The sequence below is a fragment of the Vanacampus margaritifer genome, chromosome 9 (genome assembly GCF_051991255.1).
Source record: "Vanacampus margaritifer isolate UIUO_Vmar chromosome 9, RoL_Vmar_1.0, whole genome shotgun sequence".
NCBI classification, from domain to species: domain Eukaryota; kingdom Metazoa; phylum Chordata; class Actinopteri; order Syngnathiformes; family Syngnathidae; genus Vanacampus; species Vanacampus margaritifer.
Window position 1 is genome coordinate 16,241,842 of NC_135440.1, and position 10,861 is coordinate 16,252,702.

The window sequence follows — 10,861 nt, forward strand, 5'->3', positions numbered from 1 at the left end:
AATCGGAGTTAGAAGGGTGGATGTTAAAAAATAATAGATGCTACTGTTATTAATAAATTGGTTTATAGTAGAGCTTTATAATTATACTGGGGATCACAATTTTGTTAAGTTAGGTCTAACCGCTGTTTTCAACTAATTTTGGGGTGTAGAATCCGAAATCCTTTTTTTCTCTCTATCGTGTAAAGTTTTTTTGTTTAACACTGTGTGTAAAAAAAAGACCACTAGATGTCACTATAGCACAGAATGCAGCCGAAATACATGCGTTTAGAAGCCCGCAATTCTTGTTTTGCTTGAGCAAACGAGCATCTCGACGAACGACGGTGACTTGGAAGCCGGTGTGAAGCCTGGCGAGCGATGCCGAAAGACCGAGTGAGCCGGATTTAGCCGCGGCAGCTAACAAGGGCGGCTAGCGGAAGATGCTAATAAAAAAACGTTTAAACAAAAAAAAAGCTAGCAAAAGCTTGCGAGAGCAAAACAGATCATGGTCGGGAGTCAGCAATTACCACCTGCAAACCCCAGCTGTGAAGCCGGTAAGATGGCAGCGAAACTAACAAACAAACAAAAACAGGGCAGCCATGTAATATAATTAGTGATTACTAGACATACGATTACATAAAAAAACAAAAAAAGTACGTTGATGAGATGGAGCGTATTTTTTTGGCATATTGAAATTCATGGTGTTTTTTTAATTAAATTGAATGAATTATTAGTTCACCTCTAGATGGCGCTAAAAATACACAGGGGCTTTAAGTAAAGAATGAAAATGATTTTGTTTTCTGTGAGCAGATATGTTTTATTCAGTAGTAACAACAAAAGTATTGTCAAAAATGACTGCTCTTTTCCTAACTGGGAATATTTAGGGATATTTGGCCTTTGGTTGAAACTTTAGGATGTGTCTAAAATGCACTACCTTTACAGGTAAACTTCTTAGCCGTTCAGCTCCTTGTTAGAGAACTGCAAGTTGTACAAAAAGTTCTGAAACATTGAACAGGTGTATTCCAAAGTTTATAGGTTGAATTAAGTTCACCTCAACTTTCTTTGAGTAGTGTATGTAAAAATACACTTTGAAAACTTATAAGGAATGTTCCCTAAACAAGGAAAGAAGCAGAAATGCAGCAGTTGACAACTCCATTTATTTTTTTAGTTATTTGCATTGGCAGCAGTCAAGAGACTGACGCCAACAACAGTGAAAGCTCCCTGATGGATGCCGCTTGAGGGCATGCGGGCTCGCTTGAAGCACGTCCGTCAAGTTCGGTTTTGACGCTGTCAGCAACCTCTTGCAAACTGCTGTGTTGAACGAAACAAGAAACAGACCACGCTTCTCCTCCAAGACATGACAGTTGTATCTTAAAGCGACCTTCACTTGAGTGTCAGTCAAGAGACGCTGATGCAGGAATGCGATGGGCTGCGGGCCAGTGTCGCACTGAACACGAGCGTGTAACTCCATTACTACATTGTCAGTCTTGTCTAAATCCGATGTGAAGATTCGCTTTCAAGACAGGAGATGCGGCAGACAAGCTGAGAGTGAGACGCATGCTGTGTGTAAAAACTTTTTAATGCTATTTCAAACTTTCTAATTGACGTTTTCGAGTTTGCGTCACAAGTCAAAGTGGCGGGTCGGTCTCAGTGAAATGACCTCTCCGTCCATTGAAAAGCATTGCATTTTGGATAGTTGTAATTTGATTTGTGGTGATTATTTTGATTTCAATGTGACGAAATGTCTTTTGACTATATGACAATCAGCCTGGTTTGATAGTCACAAGCAAAAACAATACAATCCGCCGTTTGTTTTCAACGGATTGCTTGCATTGGGAAAATATCAGAAATGCCCGGATGTTCGGAATTGTGCATACACTCAACGTACAAAACTTATGTTGGCAAAAAAAAGGGACACAGAGACAATTCAGTTATGTTTAAGGTCATATCAAATATTTCCATATACATAGAAAAACAAATACACACAGTATATGTATATAACGTAACAGTTAAGTGATTTGCACATATCCACAATAATATTTGAATTTATTGTGCAAGTTATTGTATGCTTACAAAAATTGTGACGGTCTTAAAAAGTGACTGGCTCTTAAGTAGTAATAAGTTAGCACACAAAGTATGATGACATCGTACATGGATGGTTGAAACCTGCACATTTTCCCACTATATGAATCTGGATTATTGAGTCAGTTCATTCAAGGCAGTTTCTGTGTTACTGTACCTTTTTAAGATACAAATGAAACGGAAACTAAAGACACGGTAATAACTTAAGACAAAATAAATAAACCTAGAAAATGCATACTCAGCATTGGCTTGAGAAGATGTCAGTACGTTCATAGCCATCCATGTTCTATAAGAATATTTATTTAGTTGTTCAGTGTTGTGGTGCTAAAGCCATCTTCGTTGGTCCCTCTTAGAGTCAAGAAAATAAACACACATTTGAAATCAAATTTAAAATACTTTTGTCACTAAACAGATGCAGTGCAACATTAGCAAGTTATAATTATAAAAAAGTCGACTAGAAAAATCACCTAGTTAGTTTTGTATTAAAAACACTGACGCTTGTTTTGTTTCCATCTTATTGTTCATTGTGACATTTGATTTCAAACTCAGAAATCAAACTTTTGCATGTACTTTTAAAGTACATACAATTGCCACTAAGAACTACACTTCATTGGCGATGCCGAAAAAAAAAACTCCCCAGTGCAGACTTTTCGGTCTTGAAACTTCGTCAACGCACGCCGATTAGTGTTCGGAAAAAGCGCGGGGCTCCTTTTTGTGTGACTCCGCCCACTTCCTTCAAAGGTTTGCGCTCGAGTTTTAGACGACCTCGTCCGACTCCAGGTTGTACTCCTCGTAGAGGGCGTCCAGGATGGCCAGTTGCCTGTCCATAGCCGGCAGGTAGACGCCGAGGTCTCTTCGCATGCCGCTGGCGAAGCCGCTCTTCAGCTCGCTGCCTTCTGTCGACACCAAGGCGGCCGTGAAGCTCTGATAGGACGGGGCGGCTCGCAGCGCCAACTGGAAGAAGAAGAAGAAGAAAAGGTGAGGGACGTCACACCCAAGCACTTTGTGGTCTTTATATAGATCATACCGCGAAGACTCCTCGAACCACCCATCCGTGATACTGGCGAAGAGTCTTGCCGTAAGCGTGATCTGAACGAGGGGACGATTACTAGTACAAACTCATTCGGAACAACTTGACTTGTTAAAACTACTGACTGAGCGCTCCGTGGATGTCTTGCTCGCCCGCGTTGACCTGCGACAGGAACTCCTTGAGGAACTTGAGGCCCCGTCGGAGCCACAGCAGAGCCTCGGTGGCCGAGTTGCGCACCTGAGCCACTTGCGTGTGCACCTCGTGCAGCACGATGGACTGCAGTGTGGGGAAGTTGGCCGGGTCCGACATCAGCTTCTGGTTGATCTTCTAAAAAGCAAGACAGGAAGACTTTGTAAAGTAAAAAATGATTGCTTAGACGAATGGTTTCTGCTTCCACTCACCTTGATGTTTCCCACAAAGTCCATTTTCACTGGAGCAAAAACGGTGGGGCCAAGTTTGTCTGGCAAACAAAATGAGTTTTATTTGTCCTTTGACTATCAATGCAAAAAAGGTCAAATACTGCAAGAATAAAGTTGAAATATTAAGAAAATTAAGAAAAATATCTGAAATGTTACAACGTTTTGTTCAAGTTTTTTTTTTTTTAAGAAATCTAAAAATTAGTACGAAGATTTTTAAGGGTTACAAAATAATTTTTTTTTTTACAAGAATTAAAGTATTATTGACAGAATTATAATTGAATGAGATAAACACATTGCAATGTTTAAATAAATAAAATAAAGTCATAATACAAGTCATAAGCTTGTATAAAGAAATTTCACTTCTTACAAAATGAACAGGCAAGTCCATGTTTTACTGTAAAAGTTATAATAATAGAAGGAAAAAAAACAATATAAGGAAAAAAGGTCAACAAAGTTGTAATATGGGAATCAAAAATCATATTCCGAGAATAAAGTTGTAGTATTAGAAGAGACACAGAGTGAAGTCATAATAAGAAATAAAAGTTAATTTGACAAAAATAAAATGTAATGCATGTATGTTTATTACAATGTAACCGTGATATATACACAATAAGATCATAATTTTAAAACAGAGAGCTACTTTTTTTAGGAACTGAGTAATGCAGAATAATTAATAATAAACCATAACAGTTTTCAGTGCAAGTGTGACTTTTGTTACATTTGGGAATTTTGATGTTTACTTATTAAATTTACCCCTTTCTTGTAACAATATTTAAAAAATAAAAAAAAAATCATGCATTAGTGTAACACTATTTAAAAATATATATTTTAAAGGTAATATTGTAACTGATGTTCCCGAAACATTACAGTGCTATTCTCTTCTGAACTTTTTTTCCCTTGTAATATTGCTTTTTCTATTCAGTGTGGCCTTACTACAGTTTCACTGGCATTTTATGTTAGGGATGTTGATGATGTTCCATCATTTTCAAAATGTTTCCACATTTTTAAAATGCATTCACTTTTGTTAACTTTAAAGGAGAGGATATTTTTGTGGATCTGAAAATTGTAGTAGGTGTGCATGTGCATGAAGATTGCGGATGTCAATGATGATGACGTCGTGATGATGAAATTCCCAACTTGGGCATGAATGAATAGAAGAGAGAGAGAAAAAGAACAAACTTCCTTTTGTGAGGATGCCAGAATGAAATGGAAAATCAACTGCGGACGTTCGGCCAGTCATTATATTCAGGTGAATCTTGAGAAATTTGAATATTATTTGAATTAGTAGTATCAAATCATGAAACATGTACTGGGTGTGGTGAACTGAAATAACAGAAGTTTTAGCTTTTCAATTCAATGATTTTCCCAATTATTTAAATTTCTTGAGATTGAACCTATATGTATGAATATACTTCTTAATTGAATACTTGGTCAAATGTGTGTCAGCGAAGGCTCATAAATGTGAGGGAAGGGGAAAAAAAACAACTAGTAAAGCATATCAGTGAGTCTGGCTGTTATATGTACATTCTATTGAGAACCAATGCAGAAGTTGCCTTGAATATTTACATTATGAATGTGGATATAAGGTAGGTCGCCGGGTAAATATATGGATAACTGAATGGGTAAGTGATTCATTTATGAATCCCTTCAGGGATTCTTTGATACATTTCTCGCAATTGTAAATATAAGTGGATGTCAGCACATCCGCAACAAACCATCTGATTTAATTTAATGTTACAGAAAAACATGAAAAAAGACGTGAAGGCCAGCCAGAAAGCATTTGGCGTGTGTGTGAAAGGCAGAATAAGCAGCAACGGCATGAAAAGAAAAAGAAGGCAAGCGCTTGTCAGCGGCCTTCTTTCAAGAGATGAGATGAGGACGCGACTGGCCTACCTAAAATGGGCACTATTGCATAGCATGAGTCCAAAAACTCTTGCGTGGGGATGCCATTGTCCTCATCCAGCTTTAAATCACTAAATCTAGAAAACACAGGGAGGGAAACACATTCAGACAGGACAATATTAAACACCTGGTCCACTTTTATTTGAGCAAACGATACAGAGGAAACCAGATGACAGTGCAGCTTTTGTTGACAGCTTTCCTCCATTTCCTCTGCCGTGCACTATTTATACACACTTTGTTCACTAACAGAAAAAGACTCTAAAGATAGATTGATTATGAGAAGACCGTCACATGACGCTAACTTCAAACACTTGAAACGTAACGCCATTAAATCTCCTATTTGTGCTTATCTATTATGTCACAATGTCAGTGAAACGTACTAAAAATTCTGAAGATTTACATAAGTTCATACCTGTGACTCATTGTGCTGAAAAAAGTCTCCACGAGCTCTTCTGGCTCAGAGGAATCCTTGAAAATGTCTTCTTCGCAGTCGGCCTCATCCCCGTCAGGAGGCGCTTCCTGCTGAGGCTGCTCGCCGTTCGCCACGCTTTGCTCCCTTGAGTGAGTCTCCTTTTGCTCCTCGTCTTCATCGGTTTTAGCCTGAGAGGTATTCGGAGATGCGGGAGGAAAAGGATCGGCTCGCTCCTCCTGGATCGAGTTATCGCCGTTGGCTGACTGCATGTCTGTGTGGTACACGGGGAACAAAACAAAACCGGATTAAACTTGATTTAAGACTTAAGTATTCAACCTTAAACTGGGATTTAATCATTTCAAATAGTATGTTGCGAGCATGACAGTCCTGAGTTTTGAGGGACTGATGACTTTATTGATCCCTAAAAGGGCACAATACCTCCATCACAATCAGTCCAAGAAACATGAAAACAATGACCAGCAGGGGGAGACACGACGCACAGCCTGTACCCCGAATATCTAAGATGGAAATATGGAAGATGGGACTCTCAAGCCCTCCATTTAAAGTGGGGCACAGTATGAATCTGGGGGGACTCAGCATAAAGCACTCTAGAAAAGGGACGGCCAGGTCATGATTGTTATTGTAGTAAGTCAAAAGGACATTAGCCAGTCAATGTTTTCACTAAAAGTCATCACATTCCTTGATGCAAAAACAACAAACAGAACATTCATTATCTGTGAAGTCATCCCTCTCTATATTATGGCAACACAAAGTGAGCCCTTGAAGAACTGGACTTACCTGAAGGGGAAGGTTGCCGTTCTGCTCCGTCTGGTTCATCTGCTGCTTCTGCGCCAGAGTCAAGACTACGGGTGTCATGCGACCTCACATCTGTTTCTGGCAAATCTTTCCACCTGGGATAGATTTAGAGTGTAAACATCAGCATCTTTCTTTTAACTACATGACGCTTTGCAGTACTTACTTTTCTCCAAGGCGCTGATTTAAATGATTGACAGGTTTAACCTGTAAGAGGCACAAGAGCGTCACATGTTTGCCGCGCGCGATCGGCAAAACAAACGCACCTTCTGAGGTTTGATGGCGGCGATGGGAGGCGACGCCGGCGGGCTCTGCTTGGGCGCGTCTGGCGTGAAAGTCCGATTGGCGATCTGCATGCACTCCTCCAGGGTCTTGAGGAAAGTGGTGCACGTCGACTTCACCAGGTTGCCCGTGTCGATGCCCGTCTGAAAAGAGAATAGAGACCATAGAGGAGGAGGAGGAAGTATATACTGAAAGTCTACACACCCCTGTTCAAATGCTATTTTTAGCGATACCATTTTTTTTACCAATATAAAACATTTCAACATTTACACGCCAATAAGTTACTCAAGTCAATTGGGGGGGAGAAAAAAAGAAAAGCAATAAAACGGTGAAGTAAAAATAAAGAACTGACATGTGGTTGCAAAAGTGTGCACACCCTCATAACTGTGACTATGGCTGTGTTCAGAATTAATCAATCATTTTAAAAGTCAAAATAAATGGCCACCATTCAAAGTGTCTCTGATTAACCCCGAATAAAGTTCATTTGTTCTAGTAGGCTTTTCCTGACATTTTTGTAGTCACATCTTACACAAACACACGCAATGACCCGCAGAGAGCGTGTGGAAAAAGTTTTGAAATGATTATCAGGACTACATCTAACCTCATCCGTCACTATAAAACCCACAAAGGCTTTAAACACCGAGAGCTGGTGAAACATTAACTAGCTTCATGTCAGTTATGTGTTAAATTTAGAAGACAATAGAGTGACTGGTTGGGAGTGACATGGCTTGTTAACATTTAAAGAATACATCCATGCCGCCATGCTTACATCTGTTGCCTCCCCAAGTTCGTTGTCATCGTCTTTGATTTTGTTCACTTGTTGAAGAAGAAGGTCACAGTACAACCTGAGCTCGGACATCTTTGTCTTTAGCGCTTCTGTGTTCTCCTGGAGTTCTGCCAAGAGATAAAAACACGAATCATGCTTTGCTGATAAAAGCAGCACCAAGTTCTCATTTTATGACGACACATTTACCCTTCTCTCTTTTTGTTCGGTTGTCTGTCAGGCAAGCTTTGGCTGTTCCCAAAGCAACCAGCCATTTTTGCCTCTCTGCTGCATTGATGGCTCTCAGGTAGAAGTACTGCTCTCCGGGGATGGTCAGGTCAAGCCGTGTGGAGTCAGACGAATGAACTAACAACCAACATATAATAATAGTCAACGTGCCAGCACAATGAAATAGGTTAGAGCAATCATTCTCAAATACTAATATGCTAGGAGTATCTTTTTTTGTCATTTTTATTTTTAAATCTGGTTGTGTTCCCTTTTTCTAACGTTATGTATCTTGGCTCCAGAAAGTTAGAATTAGATGTACAAACCTTGAATTTCACATACTGAGATTTTAATGCTCCCCTTGCAGCCTTTCCAAGCATCCTCTTGAGAGTCATAGTAGGACAAAGTTCCACCGTCAAGCACAAACCAGCGAGGTTGCCACCCTGGAACAGCGGTTAAAACACAAATTTAAAATGACGTCATTTTATTACTTGGAAAAGCTTATTTTCAGTTGCAGTACATTTAGCCCTGCGTTTTTTAAGTTTGAGAAATTTACACACGTTTAAATCTATTCAAATGACACGCAATGGATACTACCAAAATCATTACAAAATTAATTCATGTCAGTGAAGTTTAAAAAATATATATATAAATCAGGTGGAGTTTTTTCATCAAGCGATTGACGCGATTAGCATACATTAGCTTGCCCGCTACCTCTTTATGTTATCACAAAATCAACGCCGACGTTGACATGCTAGCTAGCTTCCATCACCACCACTCCGACGACATCAAAATACGCGGAAGGAGAACGTACCGCTTATGTAATTGGTCCACTTGTGTAGTATCCCCTCCATCGTCGAGGTGTTTGTTGCCATTCATTACTTGTTTGTCATGATAAGATTAAGCGCACAGCTGACTGTAACCACCGCATCTACCCCCAAGTGAGATTGGCGTAGTACAGTAAACACACATTCAGTACACCATTGCGTTTACGTTCGTAAAAGTACGTAAACTTTGTCTAGAATAGGTTTCTAAGCGGCCACTCTGCTTATCGTCAGAGGATTTGCGTAGGGTGGGTGTGGATTTAAATAACTGGCATGAGTAAGAACCAATGGGATGGTAAGGTTTAGATACAGGGCGGGGCTTTGGTAAATGATCCAATAAGATTTGGAGGAGGGAGAATTGTTGAACAGAGGCTGTGTTCATGAAGTTTGGTGCCACGTAGTTAACCCAAAAACAAATAGTAAAAAGTTTATTAATATGATTTTAGGAATTGATTTGCAAACATCCCGAGGACGCGTTGTAAGTTCACTTAACACAATGATATTGTTTTCCATTTGCTCGTTGTTATCGTTTATAATTATGCTCGCCCATGGAGGCAAACTACCCGACCCTGAAGTCAAAATTGAAGTTCTCCATAAGCCTCTCCTGTGTCACCGCAAGACAAAATATGGTGATATGCTTCTTGTGCATTACGAGGGATACTTGCAAAGCAATGGCACCATGTTTCACTCAAGGTAATGTCACATCAATTACTCTTGAACTAACTCAATGATGTTGTTTATGTTCTGTCACTGTCTCGCCTATCCATCACTGGACATTAGTTCTTAATGTGTGTTTGTGTGCCTGTATTCCAAAATAACACTGATGGATTTTACAGCTACCTTGAAGGTGATAAAAATCCAGTGTGGTTCACCCTCGGAACCCGAGAGGTGATCCTGGGTTGGGACAAGGGTCTGCAGAAAATGTGCACAGGAGAGCGCCGGAAACTGACTGTCCCTCCGTCTCTGGCCTATGGGAAAGAAGGGAAAGGTACATTGAAAATAGCCTAACTAAATGAGGGAAGTACATCGTAAAATAATGGTTTGTTTGCAGGCACGATCCCGCCGAGCAGTACCCTGCTTTTTGACATCGAACTCATCGATATCCGCAATGGGCCGAGGTCACACGATTCTTTCCGGGAGATGGATCTTAATGATGACTGGAAGCTTTCCAAGCAGGAGGTGGGGAATGTACTTACTTACTGAGTAAATGCCCATTAATATGCAATTTCTCTAAGGATATGTAAACTTATCAGGTTCATATTAATGCTTAGAGTGCATTATTCAGATATTGGTATCAAAATGTATATGTTTGTAATGTGAACTCATTTTGGGTGGCATGATAGCTTCGTCCATTACGGTAATTCCTGCATATTCTTACTTTACCCATGTACTTTCTTTCATCGACTGAAAAAAAATTGAATGTTGTTATTATTCAATGCATTATTAAGGTCTATTTTTCCTGTTGAACACAGTACAAGGCAACATAACACTTTTACTTCCTCATGCATATTATACTACTATTATACACCCGTTGCCTTCTTTTTTTGTACTTGATTGTACTTATATTTCGTAATTAGAAAGTCAAATCGAAGTAAGGAAAAGTGTTTTGCGATGTGTTTGAGTGTGCCCCATATGCTTTATTAAGTGTCGTCATCACAGGTGAAGGTTTACCTGGAGAAGGAGTTTGCAAAACACGGCTATTCGCCAAACGACACACATAACGAAGCGATGGTGGAGGACATCTTCAAAAACGAGGACGAGGATAAAGACGGTTTCATCTCGGCCAGGGAATTCACTTATCAACACGATGAACTGTGAAGGACGTGCTTCGTCAAAACATTCACATGCTGAATATGTGTGTTGACTTTTTAATGTATTGTCTTACCTCTGAACTTGGTTATTTACTTGATTTTGTGAATTTATATTCATGTGCTAAGTCGACATGCACTGAAAATGTCACTACAGATGTATTTAACGTGGAAGTTTTTTTTCCCCCTCCATGAAATTAACCATATAGCTATAAAACAATTTGTGGTCTCTCAAGGAATTTTGAGTTTGAAATTCTCTCTGTAGTCACTAGAGGGCAGACTTGTACCTGCCTAGCGCTCTTGTATTTTCTCCATTATTTCCTCA

At 39.7% G+C, this 10,861-nt stretch overlaps 2 protein-coding genes across 2 annotated transcripts; one reads left to right on the plus strand and one right to left on the minus strand.

Annotated features, from left to right (window-relative positions):
- Positions 1-1,897: 1,897 nt before the first annotated feature.
- Positions 1,898-8,864, minus strand: plekha8 (pleckstrin homology domain containing, family A (phosphoinositide binding specific) member 8). Its single transcript, XM_077574728.1, has 13 exons — positions 8,719-8,864; positions 8,231-8,347; positions 7,890-8,045; positions 7,686-7,810; positions 6,901-7,059; positions 6,801-6,841; positions 6,620-6,732; positions 5,822-6,092; positions 5,401-5,486; positions 3,490-3,548; positions 3,214-3,415; positions 3,086-3,147; positions 1,898-3,012 (listed from the first exon to the last, which is right to left on the minus strand). Exons 1-13 carry the CDS (start codon positions 8,777-8,779, stop codon positions 2,815-2,817), a joined length of 1,650 nt encoding a protein of 549 aa, XP_077430854.1. The 5' UTR covers positions 8,780-8,864; the 3' UTR covers positions 1,898-2,814.
- fkbp14 (FKBP prolyl isomerase 14) lies at positions 8,823-10,771 on the plus strand. Its single transcript, XM_077574732.1, has 4 exons — positions 8,823-9,421; positions 9,565-9,716; positions 9,780-9,907; positions 10,388-10,771. The coding sequence occupies exons 1-4, from the start codon at positions 9,165-9,167 to the stop codon at positions 10,544-10,546; spliced, it is 696 nt and encodes a 231-aa protein (XP_077430858.1). The 5' UTR covers positions 8,823-9,164; the 3' UTR covers positions 10,547-10,771.
- The last annotated feature ends 90 nt before the right edge of the window (positions 10,772-10,861 follow it).